Source organism: Haliotis rufescens, unplaced genomic scaffold, assembly GCF_023055435.1.
Source record: "Haliotis rufescens isolate VD_foot unplaced genomic scaffold, xgHalRufe1.0.p SCAF_1, whole genome shotgun sequence".
Lineage (NCBI taxonomy): Eukaryota > Metazoa > Mollusca > Gastropoda > Lepetellida > Haliotidae > Haliotis > Haliotis rufescens.
In genome coordinates, this window is record NW_025963779.1 from 56,377,709 (window position 1) to 56,402,940 (window position 25,232).

A 25,232-nucleotide genomic window follows, 5' to 3' on the forward strand; every position below is an offset into this window, starting at 1 on the left:
CGTCACTTTTGTTTCCTTTTTCATAATCATATTTAAATGTATACTGATGTTAGGGTAAGATACCATCTAACATGCTTTTGAAAGTCATAGCACAATGATCACTTTGAGAGCCCTGTGCACTTACATTAGACTGATTTATCAGTTTCACATTTGTGAACAGGGACATTTTGTAGTGGCCCTTAAAGATCCGGGGTAGAATGGGTCTTCAGCAACCTACTTGCTGTAAAGGGTGACTAATAGGTCGGGTGGTCAGGTTTGTTGACTTGGTTGATGCATATGATTGTATCCCAATTTCGTGGATTAATGCTCATGATGTCAATCACTGGATTGTCTGGGCCAGACTCGATTATTTACAGACCGCAGTCATATAGCTGGAACATTGCTGAGTGCACGGTTTAACAGCAAACCAACCAACCAACTCAGCAATATTCCAGTTATATGATATTGACCAGTAAGTAGTCGAGACTGGGCCAAGCAAGTGCAGCGTTACACAACAAACATACAAACAAAACATTTTGTAGTGTGATGGAGATTGTTTACACATATATATTTATATCTACCTTAAACAACTTGGCAATACACTCAGTATCTGAATTTGCATGACAGTCTTGCCTGGATATGAAATCACACTGATGCATTTTCCAACTTTGTCATTTCAATTTTGATATGCACAAGCTCAACATGTAGAAGCAGTGGTTCATCTGGGCCTGCCCGGGGACTGATATTCCGAGCCAAGCTTGCAGCAAATGTCAGTTATATTTCACAAATTGAAATTAAAGACATTCTGAATTCATGTTAGTATTTGGGCTTGTACTTCCCTGGCCTGTAAATGACATGAAGATGAAGAGGCTTTTATGCTTAGATTTAGATTATTGCATTGAATGCTATGTTTAGAATATGATGGTAAAATACCTTTAAATTTAAGAAAATAAATTTTATTGAGAAAAATAATTATTCCTAAGAATAGTGTTTCAGATTAAATTTGGAGCATACATGTCCTCACAACATGTTACGCACTTCATACAAAGTTCCTCACCTTTATCATGTTTATAGGACTGGAATATTGCTGAGTGCAGCCTTAAACAATCACCAACCAACTACACCATAAAGATTGAAGGTCAAGTTCACCAAGTTTGAATAAATATTGTAACTACAATTACATGATAACACCAGCTATATTACAGCAGCCTGTGAATAAACTAGTTTGGACCAGACAAACCAGTGATTGATTTTGTGAGCAACGATCCATTCTGTTGGACAGGTTTCGGGACCAACTCTTAACCTGGAATCACGACAGGGTTAAAGTCCTGCAAAAGATCTGGACTATTCAGAGGTTTGATGGAAAATGTTTTGCATAAGAAATGTGTTTTCCCAAGTTGAAGTGCATAAATATATAGTGTGAGAGTGTCGTTGGGGGAAAAGGCTTTTCTTGTAAGTAAAATAAACATTGATTTATTTTGAATGTAAACAAAATCCATTTGTGTCAATGAATTAAGGTATATTTATTGGTTAAAGAAACAGGTTCAGAAAAAAAATTAAGTTCATGGCTCGTGGTATCAAACAAAACGCAGGACGCGTAAAAAACCCATGTACCCCTTGTGATCCTGCTACAACTTAATACTCAGGAATACATGATATTAAGTCTTGAGAAACAAAACATTTATATCTCGGGGATAATACTTAATAAACACTTTCTTCAAGTCCTGCTAAGTGTCAAGGTCATTCACACTTCAGAAGATACCACCATTTAGACTCTATTCAGTATAAGTTTCTTGTGTGACACTTTTGCATGCATTCTGAGATTGAAGGTCGAGGTTTTATATAAGAATAGCTCGTACATCATACTTTATTGCTCAATCTTTTTAGGGATGTTCCGAGATGTTCCATAATACACTTGTTACTTGTGTGTATATGTAAATAGTATGAAAAATCTCGTTGAGTAGTATAGTTTAAACGTTGATATTAGCTGTCACGTGATGATACAAGTTCGTGGAGGGAAGGGTAGGGGCATACACAAAAAGGAAATGGTTTTCCTTCCGTTGTAATGCTAATACCAACCTTCCCTAAAACAAGTCTTCTTACACACAACAAATGTAAGAAACCTGTTAGAAACCAGGTTATCTGCGTTTATATCAAGTTAATGTGAGCAAGTGTTTGCCATTCTTTGACTATATTATCTTCACTTGTGCCAGGGTTTAACCGCCCACAACTACTCTAGATCATTGATGTTCACATATTGCTGAGGGCAGAGAGTCATAAAATAGCGTTGCTTTCTAAACGCCCGAGGGAGAGTCACCAAGCCTAAACAGGGGGCAGGTGATAGGAAGACACTGTTATGATGTTGACATGTTGACAATGGTGCGTTTTATGCTGACAAAACTGCTGCGACAATTAAGTGTAATTTGAGGATGAGGAAAACATGCCCAAATTGCATGGTCAGGTTGCGAGGTGAGATGAAATGAGGTTTAACGTCGCGTCCTTGATTATTGCACTTATGTAGCGACGTGCACTCTCTGTGTGTGTGTGTGTGTGTGTGTGTGTGACTCCCAACCGACCACTCCTCGTTTTGGCCTTGAACGTCGAGCGACAAACAGGGTAACAACAAGTACCATCTATTAACGTCTTTCGGTATGACGCGGTCGGGGATCGAACCCCGGATCTTCCCGCTCTCCGGGCGGACGCTCTACCACTAGACCACGGAGGCGGTCTCATGGTCAGGTTTTGAAGATATTCGTCCATCCTTCACAGCATACGACCCATCCATATAGTAGATTAACTCGCGGTGAATAAACCCCTTCAGATATGACCGAATCATTGCTCACAATATCTATCTCTGGTTTGCTTGACCCAGTCTCGACTGCTTACTGGTCGATATTATATAGCTGGAATATTGCTGAGTTGGTTGGTTTGTTGTTTAACGCCGCACTCAGCAATATTCCAGCTATATGACTGTGGTCTGTAAATAATAGAGTCTTGACCAGACAATCCAGTGATTGACATCATGAACATCGATCCATGCAATTGGGATACGATGACATGCATCAACCAAGTCAGCTAGCCTGACCACCCTTTCCCGTTAGTCGCCTCTAACGACAAGCATAGATGCCTTTTACGGCAAGCATGGGTTGCTGAAGACATATTCTACCCCGGATCTTCACGGATCAGAAAACTGCGTGTGAAGGTATTATACAAAAGAGATAATGTCAAAATTTGTTCTTTCTACTTTGAGGTAATGTTCTCCCCGACATCGTGATTCTAACGTTCCAAGTTCTCTCCATTCCTGGGTATATTCTATGTATTGTGATCTAGTCCCAAGGGGATCAGACAAACTCAATACCACACCCTTTGTGCCAGCACATGAACAGTCCAGTGAATGAAACACTCACACAAAGAAAGTGTACATTGGGTCGTGTTCCCAAGGAAAGGTCGCGTCTCCGATGGGACTTTGATGACAATGCTTTGTTCATCATGGCCAGGATTTAAAGGTTGAACATCTCGTTGAAGTATTTCAAAAACAAACTTTGCAATGACCTTTTCGGTGTCAGAAAAGTTACCTTTTACGTCAAGGTTGATAGTAAGGTTCAACCTATTCTTGTTAGCTTTGACGGGGATTAAATTGACTTGGAGTGAGTTGGGTTAAACGCTGCTTTGAATTATTTTTTTTCAGCTGTGCCCCCATGTGTCAACTTGATGTTGGGGGAAAGCAGCAGTGAATGGGTACCCGATGGGCTGAGACTGTAATGTGACTGTTAACCTTGCTTTTCATAGACAGCTTTGGCTGTATACTCCCCCGGGAGCTGAGAGTGAAATTTGAGAGCACATTGATCCATTGGCCGGGTTTTTGTTTGTATGTTTGTTGTGTAACGCCGCACTCAGAAATGTTCCAGCTATATGACGCGACTGTTAATAATCGAGCCTGGACCAGACAATCCAGTGATTGACATCAAAGGAATCGGGATAAGATGACATGCATCAACCAAGTCAACGAGCCTGACCACCCGATATAATTCGCCTCTTACGACAAGCATAGTCGCCTGTTGTGGCAAGCATGGGATGCTGAAGTCCTATTCTAACCCGGATCTTCACGGGTCTCAATGACCTGGTATTAATGCAGAGCTATGTACATAATGGCAGGCGCTATATTGACGTACTCATTATCGTTATTATCATTTTCATCATCGTCATCATTATTATTATTGCCGTTCACGTTGGTTCCAGAAACACATGCAATTCACACACGCACTTGGAGATTCGGGATGATTGTATGCTGGATCTTGGCTTATGATATAAACCTTAGCTACATTCACTCTCTGTCCTGTATCACATACCGTGAGGGTTCCGAGCTGGAATTGGTCCCCAGCTACCTATTGTGGAGACCCGTGAAGATCCGGGTTAGAATACCGTATTCAACGTAAAAAGCGCCCCGCTCTAATAAGCGCCCATGGCGATATTTGCTAATATATTGGCTAGTGAACAATCCCAATTAGCACCCCTTCCAATTGATCAATGTACACAAGACTTATTTTTTCGCGTATCATACACAATCCCCTTAATTATGGGGAATTTAATTCTGGAAAAATATATCTGTCGTACATAAACGTTTCAGGCTGTCAGCATAAACCACGAAATTTATCTTTCAACTCTGTTTTTTTCACCAAAATAACATTCTAATAAGAGCCCCCTAATCCTAATTTTGAGAGCGCCCTAGGCGCTTATTACGTCGAAAACGGTAGGTCTTCAGTAACCCATGTTTGCCACAACAGGCAACCCATCTTCTTTATAAAATGTCAGAACCGTACGTAGTCACACGCTGATTAATCATTTCTGAAAGAGATGTATGGACTAGTCGGAACCTTGATAATCCGGACACGCTGACCCTGAGGACTTTGGGAGAAAATCCATACAAATAACTATTTCTCCACCTATTAATCCGGAAACTTGTTAATACGGATGGTTTTACTACGAATCCGCTCATCCGGATTAACGAGATTTCACTGTTTAAAACGTACATGTCACATCCATAATTACATCTTTTCTATTTCGGAATCATAACCGTTACAATGATCGTCATAATTATTTGTTTGAGGATGTTCTAAACACGTTATGAGTAATTCCAAAAGACGCCAGACGAAAGACAAAAATATAACATATACAAATATACGAATTCCATTCCAATGTGGTACACCATCATGACAAATATTAATATAACGAAGAGCAGTCAACAGCCAGGCTGCACTAGTTTCGTAGACGGTCACTTTGCTCTCGTTTCAAAGTCACGTCAAGAAAACGTGATTTTCACAAATGACTGCCTCCCGATGTATGAGAGAACACGCTTTTATTTCAGTTGTGCAAGCTGTTATTCCGGGACTCAACAAACTCAAGTCAATATTTCATGTCAATGTTTCCCATATATCACACCTCTGCGAACATCACAACGCTGTGTTACAAGGAAACGCGACCACTTCATCCTAATCTAAACATTCAAACATATTCTCAAATATGTTTTAGCCCAGCTGTGCAGGAATGTATATTCCATAAGAAAAATATGACAGCGTTAAGTGCTTATATGAAGCGCTTGGCACACGTTCGATTATAAATATCGATACCTAGGGTTTGTTTAACTGTATAAGGCAAGCAACTGTGTTCATTGTTGTCGACGACTTTGACAATGCTTTCAAACAAACACCATACAAATACCTAAACCTGAAATTGTGTTGTTAGTCGTACTTAAGTGATCTTAATTGAAAACACATTCATTGCTGTGTGCACAGAATTAATGTTTGGCAGGTTTTTTTTATAATGTTTATTTTTAATTTAATATACCAGTATGTTTCCACTTATGGAACATACGTGACAGATTCTATTGGTTTAGTCTATCCAGAAATATTCGGTAAATATTCTTTTTAACAATCGATATTAACACCGTAGTTATTTTTATTGAAACGGTTTAAAGGGAAACAAAAATACTTATTTGTTAAAGTCGAATTGAAAATATTAAAACAAAACATTTGAGGCTTAGATTCTTAAATCTTAATTCAGCCGTAGGGAGGAAGTGGCTAGATGAAGTTAATGACGTCATTAAGGGCTTGGTTGCCGCCACGCCTGACGCGGAGGGATACTTCAGTATTACTGTAAACCGCGGCCTGATTAAGTCTTCGGAAACATGGGCTTGTGTGGCCAGTTGGCATTAACCGGCGTTACATATTCAAGGCATGCAGAGAACAGGAGTGAATGTTTGATTCTAGGGGAAATGTGAAGATTACATCATTTCTTTCACTGTAGTCCATTAGCCTCGTTTGATGGTATGAGGCTCAACCCTGTCGGCATGTGCCCGGAAGTGGTTGCGCAGTTCCGGGCATTAGTGCCTGCTTTAGACCGCTGTCACTTACGCGTCAGTGTCAATCACCATTAAAGCCTTTTCTAATGTCATATCATGTAAACTGTGTAAAGAAAAAAATCTTTTGTCAAAATCGAAAACACACACAAAGGCCATGAAAACAAACGAGTTAAATGTGTGATACAACTTGGACATACATAAGGAGATTGTAGCTTCTCGTTTTACATGTATCAAACAGACCTATTTCTAGATTTCGATAGATATTTTTTTTATATTTTAGAAACACAATGGAAATAAAAATCTATCGTGGACGTTAAGTCAGAGATTCCATGTCACAAGAACAAGCGAGGTTACACGTAGGTGATTAGAAGGACATGTCTCAAGGCACGTGTAAATACATAGATTTACTGAAAGGCCTCCCAGTAAGCTGGACGCTACAAGGTGAAACGTGACCCATTGACCTGTCCATACAAAGTCATTCAGAGATGCGTGTTGGTCGCCTCTGTGATGCGATAGACAGACATGACTGATAATGTTCTTGGGGAGAGGTTGGGATCTTTTGTCAATGTTGGTTTGTTTGTTGTTTTACGCCGCGCTTAGCAATATTCCAGCTATATGACGGCGGTCTGTAAATAATCGAGTCTGGACCAGACAATCCAGTGATTGATATCATGAGCATCGATCCACGCAAATGGGATAGTCTTATGTCAAAGACGACTAAAGAGCGATATTAGGGTGAGGCCTTGGTTATGTTTGTGTGAACAGACACTCATATAAACGCATCATATATGACGTCATAGATCCATGACTCGCGATGCACCATTTGTCTCGTGCAGGATTAGTTTGTAAAGTTTGGAAATCAGCTGCAGCATATCGTGATAAGAATAAAGACACTGTGGTAACACTTGACTGATAATTAGTTTCGTCATTAATTGGTACACGTTGGAAACATCTCTTCTTAACGTACACTCTTCTCTACACGTTTCTATGGTTCGCGTTTCTTTTGGCGGTGAGCATATGATAGTCGCAACTATTTGTGTGAGGATGCAATCGTCCATGGTTTCATGAGAAATGATAGCTTCGAGTATAGTTAGGAATAAGAATACCCGGCAGTGTCAGGAAATGTGAGTTCCTGGTGGTATTTGGATATACTAGTCCCATTCCGTAATTATAAAAGTCTTTTTATACAGGCGTTGGTATGAGCCCACGGTCTGTCCTTGGACCTGGACGGGCTGTATTGACCTGAGGCAACGCCTACCAATAAATTTTTCAAGAGACGTAGAAGAAAATGTGGGAATGCGAAATGTTCTATTGAACTGTTATGATTACAAGAATGTTCACGCCGACAAAAGCTGTTTTGATCTGTCAAAACTGAATTAGACCTCTTTGGACCGTATTGGTACGCTAATCATATATTGGCCTTCTATATGCGTCTAAGTATAGGGGTGACATTAATTTACCACCCCTTAGATATATGCGTCTTAGTATAGGGGTGACTATTATTATTGTCACCGCCTAAATATATACGTCTTGGTTTTGGGGTGACTATAATTATTGTCACCCCCTAGATATATGCGTCTTAGTATAGGGTGACTATTATTATTGTCACCGCCTAGATATATGCGTCGTGGTATAGGGGTGACTATAGATACATGCGTCTTAGTATAGAAGTGACTATAATTATTGTCACCGTTTATAATATATGCGTCTAAGTATAGGGGTGACTTTAATTATTGTCACCCCTAGATATATGCGTCTTAGTATAGGGGTGACTATAATTATTGTCACTGCTTAGATATATGCGTCTTAGTATAGGAGTGACTATTATCATTGTCACCGCCTAAATATATACGTCTTGGTTTTGGGGTGACTATAATTATTGTCACCCCCTAGATATATGCGTCTTAGTATAGGGTGACTATTATTATTGTCACCGCCTAGATATATGCGTCTTGGTATAGGGGTGACTATAGATACATGCGTCTTAGTATAGAAGTGACTATAATTATTGTCACCGTTTATAATATATGCGTCTTAGTATAGGGGTGACTTTAATTATTGTCACCCCTAGATATATGCGTCTTAGTATAGGGGTGACTATAATTATTGTCACTGCTTAGATATATGCGTCTTAGTATAGGAGTGACTATAATTATTGTCACTGCTTAGATATATGCGTCTTAGTATAGGGTGACTATTATTATTGTCACCGCCTAGATATATGCGACTTGGTATAGGGGTGACTATTATTATTGTCACCGCCTAGATATATGCGTCTTGGTATAGGGTGACTATTATTATTGTCACCGCCTAGATATATGCGACTTGGTATAGGGGTGACTATTATTATTGTCACCGCCTAGATATATGCGTCTAGTATAGGGGTGACTATAATTATGATCACCCCCAAGATATATGCGTCTTGGTATAGGGGTGACTATAATTATTGTCCCCGTTTATAATATATGCGTCTTAGTATAGGGGTGACTTTAATTATTGTCACCCACTAGATATACCCCTATACTAAGACGAATATATCTAAGCGGTGACAATAATTATAGTCACTCCTATACTAAGACGCATATATCTTGGGGGTGCTAATAATTATAGTCACCCCTATACAAAGACGAATATATCTAGGGGTGACTATAATTATTAGCACCCCCAAGATATATGCGTCTCAGTATAGGAGTGACTATAATTATTGTCACTGCTTAGATATATTCGTCTTAGTATAGGGGTGACTTTAATTATTGTCACCCCTAGATATATGCTTCTTAGTATAGGGGTGACTATAATTATTAGCACCTCCAAGATATATGCGTCTTAGTATAGGAGTGACTATAATTATTGTCACCGCTTAGATATATTCGTCTTATTATAGGGTGACTATAAATATTGTCACCCCTAGATATATGCGTCCTAGTATAGGGGTGACAATTATTATTAGCACCCCCAAGATATATGCGTCTTGGTATAGGGGTGACTATAATTATTGTCACCGCTCAGATATATCCGTCTTAGTATAGGGGTGACTATAATTATTGTCACCACTTAGATATATGCGTCTTAGTATAGGAGTGACTATAATTATTGTCACCGCTTAGATATATTCGTCTTAGTATAGGGGTATATCTAGTGGGTGACAATAATTAAAGTCACCCCTATACTAAGACGCATATATTATAAACGGGGACAATAATTATAGTCACCCCTAAACCAAGACGCATATATCTTGGGGGTGATCATAATTATAGTCACCCCTATTATTAGCACCCCCAAGATATATGCGTCTTAGTATAGGGGCGACTATAATTATGGTCACAGCTTAGATATATGCGTCTTAGTATAGGGGTGACTATAATTATTTTTACTCACTAGATATATGTGTCTTAGTATAGGGCTGACTATAATTATGGTCACCGCTTAGATATATGCGTCTTAGTATAGGGGTGACTATAACTATTGTCACCCACTAGATACATGCGTCTTAGTATAGGGGTGACTGTAATTATTTTCATCCACTAGATACATGCGTCTTAGCATAGGGGTGACTATAATTATTGTCACCCACTAGATATATGCGTATTAGTATAGGGGTGACTATAATTATTGTCACCCACTATATAGATGCGTCTTAGTATAGGGATGACTATAATTATTGTCACCCACTAGATATATGCGTCTTAGTATAGGGGTGACTGTAGTTATTGTCACCCACTAGATACCTGCGTCTTAGTATAGGGGTGACTAATTATTGTCACCCGCTAGATATATGCGTATTAGTATGGGGGTGACTATAATTAGTGTCACCGCTTAGATAGATGCGTCTTACTATAGCGGTGACTAAAATTATGGTCACCCACTAGATATATGCGTCTTAGCATAGGGTTGACTATAATTATTGTCACTCACTAGATATATGCGTCTTAGTATAGGGGTGACTATAATTATTAGTACCGCTTAGATATATGCGTCTAGTATAGGGGTGACTATAATTATGGTCACCCACTAGATATATGCGTCTTAGCATAGGGGTGACTATAATTATGGTCACCCTCTAGATATATGCGTCTTAGCATAGGGTTGACTATAATTATGGCCATCCGCTTCCCTAGACATAAGCGTCTTAGTATAGGGATGACTATAATTATTGTCACCCTCTAGATATATGCGTCTTAGCATAGGGTTGACTATAATTATGGCCATCCGCTTCCCTAGACATAAGCGTCTTAGTATAGGGATGACTATAATTATTGTCACCCACTAGATATATGCGTCTTAGTATAGGGGTGACTGTAGTTATTGTCACCCACTAGATACATGCGTCTTAGTATAGGGGTGACTAATTATTGTCACCCGCTAGATATATGCGTATTAGTATGGGGGTGACTATAATTAGTGTCACCGCTTAGATAGATGCGTCTTAGCATAGGGGTGACTATAATTATGGTCACCCTCTAGATATATGCGTCTTAGCATAGGGTTGACTATAATTATGGCCATCCGCTTCCCTAGACATATGCGTCTTAGTATAGGGGTGGCTATAATTATTTTCACCGCTTAGATAGATGCGTCTTAGTATAGGGGTGACTATAATTATTAGCACCCCCTAGATATATGCGTCTTAGTGTAGGGGTAATTGATGTCGCCTTTAGATATATGCGTCTTAGTATAGGGGTAATTATGGTCACCCCCTAGATATATGCGTCTTAGTATGGGGATGACTATAATTATTGGGGTGCTTATAATATGAGCATGGGTATATTAGTATATAATAGTCTTTGGCGGTTTTAGAAAAAGATACACCCGTGAAGATCAGGAGTAGAATAGGTCTTCAGCAACCAATGCTTGCGGTGAAAGGAGACTATGCTTGTCGTAAGAGGCGACTATAACGGGATCGGGTGGTCAGGCTCGCTGACTTGAATGATGCATGTCATCGTATCCCAATTAAGTGGATCGATGTTCATGATGCTTAGACTGGATTGTCTGGTCCAGACTCGATTAATTTACAGACTGCCTTTATATAGCTGGAATATTGCTGAGTGCGGCGTTAACAAACAAACAAAAAAAGAAAAAGATACATCCTGGCGGTGTCAGTATTACTTTTTAGAAAATAATTTCCCTCGCAGCAACAGGACAAAGTCCTTGACAGTAATAGAAAGAACCACTTCTTAGTCCCTACGGATATTAGAAAGACAATGTCAACAAAGGACACATTACAGACCTCTTACGCATCTTTGTCGTCGATCTACAGCAATGATGAGGCTATACCATTTGACGAATATAAACTTCTAAATAATAGAACCTGTGAAGCCGGATATGATATAAAAACGTGAGTTTATATCTGTCAGATGAGCAGAACCCCTTCCTTGTTGACCATGCTAGTGTGCACAGCCATCGACATTGTGATTGTCAATGATGCCGTCTCACAAACACTGAGCGCCGGCGCTGTTCAAGTCGTCACGCAAACGGCGACAACCAAGTTTATCGTGTAAGGAGACGATTTGAACATGCGTCAGTCTACAAAGAAGTGGCTCTTTCAGCTTGGCGGATTTTAGGCCGGGTTGTGACCCAACACACACGTCAACGTGTACGACGTCGTCTGTCGCTCCGTGCCTCACGTCCACTCTACCGGGGTTAACATCCGGTTGCTCTCATCTCCGGCTAAATAGCTCCACGAGTCGTATCTGTGCAAGCTCAAACTGTCACCGCTGAGTATTTAAACCCCCTTTGTTGACCTTTGCTTACATTTTGAGAATTGGCGTTTGCTAGTTAATTACAGGCCTCTCCGTCTCAGCGCAAGCTCGCCTTACAGATGTAATGTGTGAATTTTGGAGATCATTTCAAAATTTAACAAGTGCTGCCGCGGTCCACTGTCACATTTGAATGAGGATTTGTGAAAAAATGTCATGGAGGCAGAGAATTGAAAATATTTAGATTCTACTGAGTATTTTCCTTGTGCGGTTTAAGAGACGCTGGCACTTTGGACATCTCCACCGTCCCGTTGTGAAGAGATCGATTCAACTTTGAAGTTTATACACCGGGATTGAAAGACTTGTTTGAAAAAAAGCTTTAGTACAAGTGTGTTGGACCATGAAAGCTGAAGTAGTGTTCGTGATGGCAGTATTTCTGCAGGCTGCTATCGAGACAGCCAGCAGCGTTGAGAACCGTTGTACGGCAACGAATTGTAAGCTACCCGACTGTCGATGTCCTGGCCATAACATTCCCGGGGGATTCAAACCTGAGCAGATCCCACAGATGGTCCTCATCACATTTGATGACGCAGTAAACTGGGAAAACTGGGATTATTACAAAAGGCTCTTCCCCCCAGATAGAAGCAGGCTCAACCCCAACGGCTGCCCCGTGGCGTCAACGTTGTTCGTGTCCAACAACTTCACCGACTACTGCATGTTGAAGAAACTGCATGCCCGCGGCCTGGAGATCGCAGATCATAGTGTATCTCATCGTGTTCCACATTCGTGGTGGGGTGCAGCATCTGACGAAGAGCTACGGGAAGAAATTGTCCAACAGAAAAAGAATCTTGCCGATCTGGCTCAGATACCCGTCGAGGACATACGAGGATGGAGAAGCCCGTTCCTTCAACCAACAGGGGACACCATGTTCAACATTCTGTACGAAAATAATTTTACGTATGATGCTACAATGACTTACCCGTTTCCCAGAAATGTGTACTCCCCTGTCATGTGGCCCTTCACCCTCGACTACTCCTACACCTTGGTCTGCAACATCAGCCCCTGTCCCAAGAACCAGTACCCTGGTTTCTGGATTCTTCCCGTGGTGGTCATGATGGACTATCGAGAACACCTGCCTTGCGCGTATGTCGACTTCTGTAAAAACGCCCCCAGGAACCAAGACGAAGCTTTCCAGCTTCTCTGGAAGAACTTTCTCAGAAACTACCGAACCAACCGGGCACCGATGTACGTTAACCTTCACTCAGTCTGGCTCCAGACAAAGTTCAACTTGGACGCCATGGACGAATTCATCGAGAGGCTCACGTCAATGGACGACGTGTACGTCACCACCGTCAGCAAGGCCATAGAGTGGATGAGGAACCCTACCCCACTGACAGAGATCCAAAGCTTTGAGCCGTGGCAGTGTGTGAAGAAACCGAACTTAGAAGACGACGCTTTCTGTTCTTTCACCTTCAAACCTATAACGACCTTGGCGCCGGGGCAGAAAACCACGGACCACCAACACGTTCACGGCGAGGAAGAGAAAGACAAAAACAGGAACCGCAACACAATAGGAAGGAATAAACCTAATGATAGACTGGGTAAAATGGACCTACCCCCTCCTAGCGACGCACACTCAAACCATAAAAAGCACAGACCGTGGTTCTTGAAGAATTCGGGTTCGGAGGTGAATTTATGTGCAAACCTTGTTTTCACCTTGTTGCTGCTACCTTTAGTAATTTTTATCAGGGTATAGACATAATTATTCGTGATGGTGAATATCTTGGGACGATGTGAAAGTTGTGTACAAACTGTTACGGATTGATGGAAGTCTTTAAGGTAAACATATGATGATTCAATATTGGCACGAAGTTGTAGTTGGCTAACTATAAAACCTGTTAAGTAGAGATTTTTCTTCATTTTCTACTTTTCAGAGTTTCACTGTATCGTACTCAATTATATTTATAAGAACTGTTAATATGATATCTCTTTTGTAATTTTGTACATATATGTAGCCGAGGGTACGGGGCATGTAGTTTGAAGCTTTACGCTACTTGAGCAAAACATCGTGGAATATCCGATTTTTCTGAAAGTTTATAGTTTGCGAGTTGGGTGTCAAAGATGCGGCCGCGCCTTTTCTGTGGGCGCAAATGTCTATGACAGCTATCTCGAGACAAGCGCCCGATCAAAGCATCCTCCACGCAAGTTTTAATTTGTTAAAGTCACGCATAATTTGAACCAAGGAATAATAAGAAATTGAGAATTAATGCCACAGGCATCTCATTTCAAAAAGCATCGTGACGTCATAATCAGATTACCCGCAATCGCCAGTTTGTATAATAAGCAAGAGACTAGACCAGGCTATAGTGACAGCGTTGACGGAAACAGCCGAGTTGTATCTGCACTTTGTCCGCCTTTTCTGGCCGTATGTATAACTGTAAATATTGTGTTGAAAAAGTAGCCGAACATGCTGATAAGTCGTTTGCAAAGGTACTTGATCATGTTTTCTGACTCAATAAACAACTAAAGGCTCAAATCGAGGTACGTTAATTTCTATAGTGACGGCATACGCTAATTATGCGCATAGCGAGGCGGTTAAAGGGGAACGAGGCTGTGGCCATTCGGCTGTTCCAGCAAATGCTCAAACAGCACTGTTTTTTTCTGTTAATTTCATTATTGTGCAGCTCAATCAGTTGATAAAACCCCAAATTAGACATAGATAGTGTCTCAGTCACAACCAGGGCACTAATCACAACGTCTAGACCTAGACGAAACGAGCACCAGGCTGTCGCTCACAGACCCCCTTTAAAGTTGAATTTCTGTCCGAAATTAATTGATTACTAATATCCTGTCACACGTGGTATTACAGTGCTGATTGTGTTAAAATACATATCAATTGCTTGCTGTAACTTTTACTATTTCAGAAAAGCATTGAAAACATGTGGCCGTATTCTGAAATTTAAATTAACAATTTAAGTCAAATAATTCCACGTTCGCACCTTCTGTTTGTACATAGATTAAGACTGCCTCGTGCCAGAGTATCAAGGCCAAGTATTACTGGAGTAGGTTATTTCCCAGGACACGAGCTCGAAATCTTTTTTTATCTCCTCCAAGCCAAAACACTAACGTGCTAAGATCAGATTAAATATATAAGATTGTTCTCAATCTAACATACTTTACCCCGTTGTGTATAAACAGATTTAGTGTTGGGAAAATCCTATTGTCAGTAAGATTAAATCCCCTAGAACATTCACGTTGATGTTAAAGATGTCATTAGGACTTAAGTCATTGTCCGTGTGTGATTCGGGTTTGCTATAGTTGAGTCATATCACGGTGGGGACAAAGAGAGTGAGTCTCCAAGATTGTACCCATGTTGGGAGTAGAACCGGAAACATCAGTGTAGCAAGCAAATGTTCTAAACGATTGGCTCCTCCAAACTCAGTCACATATTTCTTAAGCCGCAACTGTATATTAAACACTTGGTGTTGACTAACCATTTCTAAAGGAGGTCTTTGGCATTTAGATTGGCAAGAACACCTGAAGCCTTTATGGATAAGAGATTTTGGTGGTTTTTCCAATTCGTGGACCTTAACTGCTGAAGCGGCTGGAATTAGCCCCGAAATGCTGCTTGAGAGTTAAAGGTCTTGTGATGAAAGGACAAAAAGTACACTTGAATTGTTGGTAGTAATGATGTTAAAGATGTTGGGATGAAAGGGCAAGAATATGCCCTGAAACATCGCTAGAAATGATAAAGAAACGGGGCAGGAATTGGCCCTGAAACATCGCAAGAAATAAAGGGGAGAGGTAGGAATTGGCCCTGAAACGTCACTAGAAATGATAAAAGCATTGTGATGATGGGACAAGACCTGAAACATCGCTAGAAATGATAAAGGGAAGGGGCAGGAATTGGCCCTGAAACGTCACTAGAAATGATAAAGCTGTTGTGGTGAATGGACAAGCCCTGAAACGTCGCTAGAAACAGTAAGAACTTGTTATTGGTACATGCCTCTCGTCATTATTAACACATCAAGAAACGCCTTAATCGTTCATCGTTAAAAATGAATGGTGTTTATGAACATGATTAAAATAATCAAATAAAAGGTAATAAGATTATTGGGCAGAAAGTCTTTGCAGCCAGCGCTTTGGGAGTGCGATTTGGATCTGATGCTGCTTTCGGAAGGTCTGAAAGTGCTTACATTTTCTTTGAACTCTGTCTACCTTCGTGTAGGGTGCCGCCACTAGTGCAATATTGTAAACAGGTGTATGGTATAGTCCTCTATCCTGTCTATCCTGTATAGTAGTCTATCTGCCCTGTCGTGTATATGATTTGTACTGTGTATAGTCACTGTTGTACATAATCAGTTAAAAGGTTAAAAAATAAAGTTCTGTTGTAACATTTCATATGTTTGTGGTTATTTTATTGTGAATATAGGAAACAGTGTTGATGGATTTTTAGTAAATTGACACAGATATAGAGAATCTCACCCGAGTGTCCTTATATATCAAATATATCAACACGAGTTGATAAAAGTGGAAAAACTCCGAGGCTTGTCGTGTAGTTTTTGCTACTTTTATCAACGAGTGTTGATATGTTTGATATCAAAAGACACGAGGGTGAGATTTTATTTATTATCCAACGTCATTCTTCTAACTTTTTCAGTTTGCAGACAGTAATAAGCAGTGTCTTAAGTGTAAAAAGTACTGCTAACAGTTTCCGTAGCAGAGCCATTTGTGATGTCATTTGATTGAGATGTCATGGTAACCAATGATGCCACAATGGTCTGCAAAGCATTGTGATGCAATTTCATTGCAGCGATATCTACAATGTAGATCTCACCCAAGTGATATCTCCTGTGGGAGCCAGTTTCGGATGATAAACACATTAATCACCCAAAACTAGCGTGTAGGCAGCCTCCGTGTCTAGTGGTAGAGCGATTGCCCGGAGAGCGGAAGGTCGGTGGTTCGATTCCGACTACGCCATACCAAAAGGTGGTACTTGTTGTTACCCTGTCTGGCGCTCGGCATTAAGGGGTTAAAACAAGTACTGGTCAGCTCGGAGTCAGTATACTGTGTCTGAGTGGGATATTCATGTTGCACTGCGGCATGATATTGCACTATGAAACCGACATTACTCCGGACTAGTACAAGTACGCACGCACACAAGTAGCTACAGAAGTGCCATGTGTTTAATGAACCATTATACATGGCAGAGTCGCATGGCTCAGTAACACAAAAGCAGCATTACCTCTATAAGATTATCATATAAAGATGATGATACCAACTTGCTTAAATATTTCAGAGTCTGAGGATTATTATTATTGTCGTGTTGTTAAGAGTCATTGCTATATATGACATCACGTACATGTAGCTCGATAGTTTTGTAACGTCAGACATTCCAGACAGGAGTTCACGTATCTGTCACGGTGGTGGTATTTCCTCGCAGTGTCTGACATGTCCTTCATGTTGTTTGCTTCAACAGAATCAGAAAACGCGTTATCGTCACACTGGATTGTCTAGTCCAGACTCTCTCTCACTGTAGTGTCTGGCCTAGAGTTTATATCACTGGATTGTCTGGTCCAGACTCTCTATCATAGACTAACATCTAGTTTGAGGGGCAGTCGGGTAGCCTAGTGGTTAAAGCGTTCGCTCGTCAGACCGAAGACCCGGGTTCGATTCCCGACATGGGTACAATGTGTCAAGCCCATTTCTGGTGTCCCCCGCTGTGATATTGCAGGAATTTTGCTAAAAGCGGAGTAAAATCAAATTCACTCACTCACTCTATGAAATGAACATATTTTACAGACAAAAATAAATTATCTTAACAACAGAAAATGAAAAGGAGCCAACGGACATTTCTTTATTTTCAGATACTGCAGTCATCTAGACTTGTCAAATATTATAGACTTGCAAGGGCTGTATTGCATATTTTTGTTTCATGGTCGGTATGACAGACTAACTCTTTCACTGGATTGTCTGGTTCAGACTCGTTATTACTCACTGGATTGTCTGGTCCAGACTATCTGTCACTGGATTGCCTGGTTCAGACTTGCTATCACTCATTGGATTGTCTGGTCCAGACTCGCTGTCACTGGATTGCCTGGTTCAGACTCGCTATCACTCACTGGATTGTCTGGTCCAGACTCGCTATCACAGGATTGGCTGGTCCAGACTCTCTATCACTGGAGTGTCTGGTTCAGACTCGCTATCACAGAATTGTATACTCAAGACTCGACTGTTTTCAAGTCGGCGTCCTATTGGCAGGAGTAGTGCTGTGCGGTGTTAGGCCACGAACAAACACTTACTTTTCAGATCCTTGTGATACGTAATAATTGGATAGTTTCCATTAAAATTTCCTTAAAATAGACTATTCATCTATAATTTTCCCAAAATTCCCTTTAGCAAACAAACATTTTCCGGTCCTATCATCTGCCAAGTGGCTAGAGCCAAATACACCACTTCTAACGGGGTTTTTTTGGTGATGTGCATGTACTTTGAACGCTTTGCAGACCGCCTCCGTGGTCTAGTGGTAGACGTTAAAAGATGGTACTTGTTATTACCCTGTCCTGCGCTCGGTATTAATGGGCTAAAACAAGGCCTGGTCGGCTCGGAGTCAGTATGCTGTGTCTGAGTGGGGTATTCATGTTAAACTGCGGCATGGTATCTCAGTGGGCTAGCACTATAAATCGACATCAGTCCGGACTAGTACAAGCAGCCACACACACGCACACGTGCATGCACGTCGCTATATAAGTGCAATAATCTTAGATGCGACGTTAAACCGAATTTCACCTCACCTAATACTTTGAATAACGAAAAACTAACAAGCAGCAGGTTCGTTATTCAGACTTGGTATAACAAATATAAGATGCCGTTTTTCCAGCGGGTTCGTTTTTCGTTATTCGTTTTTAGAATAACGAAAAAGAAGCCAGCAGCGGATTCGTTGTGTATATATACTCACGTAAGTAAAAGTGTCCATGTGAATGGGGCTTAAGGCGCCACGATTCGCTGTGCAGAGTTTCGTCCCTTGGACACACCAGAAACCTATGATTGTGGGTTCGAGTCCCCGGTTCGCCCCGATTATGTTTCTAGGTTTGTCAGCACCATACCAGTGCTCGTGGGTTTCACCGAATTGGTAAACGTTTGAGACCTGCATCACTCCGGGCTTTTCTCCCACATCAAACTGACACACCGTGATATAATTGGAATGATGTTAAAACCTGTTAGACCTTTCGTAATTGGCATTGAGTAAGCTTTTCGGTATAGGTATAAAATAGTAATATATTCCATATTTTTTAAATGTCTTCAATGCATAAACCATGTTTACAGTTGCGTAGGCAGACATAGAATCGTTTGTTATCAGCACAGTAAATTTTCCATGATATCTGAATCATTATGAGTAAATGAGTTTGTTTTACACCGCTTTTAGCAATATTCCAGCAACACAAATTTAAGCAGATATATGGGATCTACCCAGCTTAATACATTATTGATCAATGACAGCCGTACGACTTCTTTGAACTCTGCCTACAACATCTGCACCATCGTTCTTCGCCTCGCTCGCATCAATATCAACACCATCTAAATGACCTACATATTTTGCTCGGCTGTATTTACAAGAAGATTGTCGTTAGATGAAATGTAAATACCACAACGTTCACACCTGATAAAAAGTAAATATAACTGACTAGGTACGTAATGGAATTATATTCCCAAACCATAAACTGTGTCGGTCGGTATGTACAAAATGCAGTCAATGGAACCACAGGTATCCGACAAGGGAATGGTATTTGTTTCATTTGCCTCATCAACATTTAATACATACCAAAACGTAACCCACACAAAAATATAAAGCTATTCATACTCGCATCTTCATTCTTTGTTGTAAGCAATGTCATTGAAATTTAGCATGTATTTCCTGAAGAGACGTCATCGTTATAGAATTACAGTTGAAAGGGTTGAAGGTGACGTCAAGGTCATCTCCTATGATCAGGTAGTTTTGAGTGAGTGAGTGAGTGAGTATGGTTTTACGCCGCTTTTAGCAATATTCCAGCAATATCACGGCGGGGGACACCAGAAATGGGCTTCACACATTGTACCCATGTCGGGAATCGAACCCGGGTCTTCGGCGTGACGAGCGAACGCTTTTACCACTAGGCTACCCGACAGCCCCTCAGGTAGTTTTGAATTGAGGCAGTTGGGGTGATATATATGTACCCCAACTGCCACGGCCACTGCCTCAATTCAAACCTACCCGCCCATAGGAGATGACCTTGCTGTACATTAAACAACTACAGTAATGTGGTCAAATACACGGAAACTCGCGTTATATAAATGACAGCAGGTTTGTCTGGAAGGTGTACCTTCGTCCAATAGCTGTTTAGTTATTTAGTACTTTTGAATAACGAAAAACAAGCAAGCACCGGATTCTTTATCAGGTCATATCCAGCAATTCTATTAAATAATAGGGGGCACGGGTGGCCAAGTCGTCTAAGGCTCCGCGTTTCGCTGTGCAGAGTTGCGTCCCTTGGGCACGCCAGAAACCTATGATTGTGGGTTCGAATCCCGGTTCGACCCAATTATGTTTCTAGGTTTGCCAGCACCATACCAGTGCTCGTGGGTTTCACCGAAGTGGTAAACGTCTGAGACCTGCATCACTTCGGGCTTTCCTCCCACATGAGGCTGACACGCCGCGATATAACTGGAATACTGTTAAAAGCGGCGTTAAACCCAACTCACTCACTCACTCACTATTAAATAATAAAAAAGGCTATATCTTGTTCAGATAGTCAGTACTTTGAATAACCAAAAACTAACCAGAGGCAGGTTCGTTATTCAGACTTGGTATAACAAATATAAGATGCCGTTTTTCCAGCGGGTTCGTTTTTCGTTATTCGTTTTTAGAATAACGAAAAACAAGCCAGCAGCGGATTCGTTGTGTTAACCCACTACAGTATAGTTGTCAATTACTCCTATTAAAACTCATTAAATAAAGATAGCAAGTTCGTCTTACAGGTGTATCATCGTGAAAAAGGTGTTAAGTTATATATACGTCCAATTTATTATGACCAATGGGGCGGTAGGGTAGTCTAGTGGGTAAAGCGTTCGCTAGCCACGTCGAAGACCCGGGATCGATTCCTCTCATGGGTACAATGTGTGAAGCTATTTACTTGAAAAACTCAAACATCTGATTCTTTCATATTTCTATAGTTAATATGTCATACCGTGGCAATTTGTTTCCTTGTTTGTTTGATGTTTAACTCAACAATGTTCTAGCTATATGACTTGGTCTTTAAATGGGCCAGACAATCCAGTAGTTGACATCACGAGCATCGATCTACGCAAACGGGATACGATGGCATGCGTCATGACGTTAAACAACAAACAAACAAAAGTTTATATGTCATGGCATGGCATATTATCTATAGTAATATGAAAGAGTCCGGTGTTCGTTAACGTCTTTAGAGTAGTATATATCGACTCCTGTGGCAAACGAGATGTAATCAGGAACACGGAGAATTGATAAGGAATAGATAACCGAGCTATCTCATTACCCATTCCTGTATATATACCCTAGATACCGTCACTGTTGAATGTCATTACATAATGTGCAGGTTTAGAAACATGCCCACGGCTGCTGTGAGTCTTTGTGACACTGTACCCTGTCCAGGCACCAGTTACAGCATACGAACAGTTTCTGAAGATTTGTATCGCTGTAAGCGATTATAAGTCCGCTCATGCACAAGAACCTGTTTTGACAACCTGGGGCTTGAACATCGCCCGCGGCATCGACATTTTATCATCATCCAGCCAACCAGATCACCGACTAAAGTTTCACCAATTTAAAATCTCAATTTGCAAAACATTTTCTTGTCGATGAACCAGTTAGCATATTTCAGCTAAAAGAAGGTTGATATAGGACGAGTTGTATCTGTTTGACTTGTCATTCAAAGCAGGTGTTTCATTTAATTTTTTTTTAAATTTCACTTTTCCAACCACATGTTTACGGCCACAATAAATATATTATAAGATTTTCAGGCAATCTGTGTGTGTGTGGGTGGGTGGGTGGGTGGGTGGGGGGGGGGGTATTTTTCATATGTATTTTTTAAGCGACTAGTTCAAGGTATCGCGGCACAGTAAGTGTCATCGTATGTGGTTAATATGAAGCATGAAAGTTTGATTACTACGAATACGATGTACTAAATAAAGTAAGGAAAAAAGAGAAAATACATGGCGGTTTTCATTTCTATAGAAAATAAAACAATCAAACAAAACGGCAGTGTAAAAGAAAGTATACATCTATGTTTGATGGTGACACAAATGAAACAAACAAGAAATGGTTATTCGATGGTGATATATTCGATACGGGTATCCTAGTTGTGATTTGACCTTGGGTTTGCAGTGGTTCGGCGACTGTTTTCAGCCTAGTAACTTTAACTAACGCTTGTAATTTTGTGGTCAAATCCAATTTTCAAGTGTAAACTTCCTTTTGCCAGGCAGTTCGGGTGAGGTAGGGTGTTTTTAAAGTGAGGTGGACGGGAATAAAAATCTAAAAATGAGATTCGTGTGTTTAAAAAGGTCGAGAGAATTCAAGTATATAAACATCCTTGTTTAACAGTGATATTGATTTCAACAGTTTATCACTTTAACAGCTGTTGGATACTGAGGAAATATAATTTCATATCTGTTTATACGATATAGCTGTTTAGGGACCGACTATTTGCCATTTGATATCCGGGGTTGGGATTTTATCGAAAAAACTATATTGTCCCCGAAATAGTTTGAAAAAAATATTTATGCTTCAGACTGTTGACAAAACAGAACTTGCACGCCTTGAAAATGGCATTGTTGCAAGGTGCTTTACTTAACAAAAAAATCAGCCTCATAGTTTCAAATTAAAAAAAATATCTGGTTTTGTAGCTGTAGCTGACAATATCTAATCTCGATACAAAATTCAAACTAAACACCAAGCCAATTTATCAGTGAGTGAGTGAGTTAGGTTTATCCGTAACGTTTGTTGCCGAGAGTACTACATTCGTTAACATACGTATACATTATTTTCCGAGGGTGATGAGACAGCCAAGTGGATAAAGGGTTAGTTTGTCACGCCGCGGGTCCGGGTTCGACTTCCCACATGGGTACAATGTAAATCCGAGCATGGTGTCCCCGCCCGACGTTTATATGGCAGGAATATTGCAAAAAGCGGCGTAAAACCGTACTTTCTCATTGACTAAACAGTCTGTGTATAACCCCATAACCTCAAGTATGACACGTCGCGTCAGGGGCTGGAACCAGCTGATACTGGGGTACCGTGTTGTGTCGTGGGTGTGTCAATCCCCGCGACATGCGCTTATGTACTGTTAAGTATTTGCTTTAAGCCCTAGTACATGGGGACAGGGGACGGACATATGGCCACTCCAATCACGTTCAGAGGGCAACGACCGGTCTTCTGCAGCTGGACTATGTGGAAATAGAAGGATAGCTGTTTATTGATCTTTAACCTTTCGGAGATTTTATACCAAGTCAGTTCGTTCTCAATATATTTTCATTATTTTATTAAGTTCCGCTTAGAGACATTCTCAAGTTACATTTCAATCCATGTTGATCATCAATATGTTTTTAATGTTCCCTATGACTCCAAAATGATCATAACTATCAGAACAGTAGCAGTAATAATATTAATTATTATTAATGGTGTACTTACTTACATAGAATCGTACACGCGTGCTCAAAGTGCATTACATACTATTTCCTAGTTAACGGATCGGTATACATTCAATTAGTATTCTCAACTCCCTGGGGAGTGTCTAATGGCTTAGCTTAATGGCGACTACCATTGTTTAGTGAATAGTGACCTAATGATCATTACTGGGAACTAACATTCCTCACATTTCCCACACACTGTCCCTAGGTTTTCAGAAGCCACGGGGTCAGCCGCGGTATTCCTGTTATGGTAGTCATGTGGCGATATCGGTTCAGACAAACCACGAGGTAGGAGGCTCCTGTTGGTGTCGCTTGATTCTGGCATAACTAGAATACAGGCGTTCTCTCTAGGATGGACCTCATGCCAGTGGCATTCCTAGCTTATTTGCCCAAACGTATTGCTGCAAAACAGTCAGATGACTGATCCGTTCCGTGCGACATGGGTTCCATGCTGGTCGATAGCCAACATCAATGAGGATTGGCTGGCTGCGATGTGTGGATTGTGTCTTCGTACCCCGGCGGCGTGGATCGTTGCTCATGCTGTCAACCACTGGTTTATCTCGATTACTTAGTGTCATCGTGATTTAGATTTATAAGTGGTGACTTTGACGTAAAACAAGCATAAGTGAGTGAGTATGGTTTTACGCCGCTTTTAGCAATATTCTAGCAACATCACGGCGGGGGACACCAGAAATGGTGAGGTGAAATGGGGGTTTAACGTCGTGTTCAAGATTGTTGCACTTATATAGCGACGTGCGTGTGTGTGTGTGTGTGTGTGTGCGTGCGTGCGTGCGTGCGTGCGTGCGTGCGTGCGTGTGAATACCACTCAGACACAATATACTGACACCGAGCCAAACAGTACTTGTTTTAACCCCTTAATGCCGAGCGCTAGACAGGGTAACAAGAAGTACCATCTTTTAACGTCTTTTAGTATGACGTTAAAAGATGAAAAAAACACAGCTCATAATTTTGTGAAAATAAAAAAAAACAGCCTCCATCTGCTTGAAAAAAGTCATCCTTAAAAAAGTCTCGACTGCAATATGGTCATCCTCATCAATACAGAATATTTCGCGAGCAAAGCCATAATCTTTGACATCGAGGCATGAGCATGACAGACAGTATCCTTGGAACACTTATCTAAAAATAATCATTTCAAGTCTTCCATTTCAAGACGTCATATCATGCACGTCACTGTGTTGTATCCTTGGACAAGGCTATTGACTCCACTTGTCCTGTTGTGATATGACTGAAACAGTTGTTGACTGTGATGGGAAATGCCCATTAAGCATCGTTCATCCTTTATTGGAAATAAATACAACATAAACATGCTGGTATTGTCAAAATCATTGAATTATCTATTAACATCATAACAAGTTATAAATGCCATGAATGAGGACAAAAATGTAGGTATTGTGTCCACAGTTTGGAGGATGGGGTCAGTTGTTCGGTATTCGATCAACCACCAAGACTGAAATAAGCACATGAACCTCCCATTATTC

General features: G+C 40.7%; 1 protein-coding gene across 1 annotated transcript; it reads left to right on the forward strand.

Annotated features, from left to right (window-relative positions):
• Window positions 1-12,023: 12,023 nt before the first annotated feature.
• On the forward strand, window positions 12,024-16,431 carry LOC124131525 (chitin deacetylase 7-like). The gene has a single exon (XM_046494823.2). The coding sequence runs from the start codon at window positions 12,434-12,436 to the stop codon at window positions 13,787-13,789; it is 1,356 nt and encodes a 451-aa protein (XP_046350779.2). The 5' UTR covers window positions 12,024-12,433; the 3' UTR covers window positions 13,790-16,431.
• Window positions 16,432-25,232: the final 8,801 nt, after the last annotated feature.

Coding starts and splice junctions, on each gene's coding strand:
- LOC124131525 (XM_046494823.2), top strand. CDS start 12,434: ATGAAAGCTGAAGTAGTGTTCGTGATGGCAGTATTTCTGCAGGCTGCT.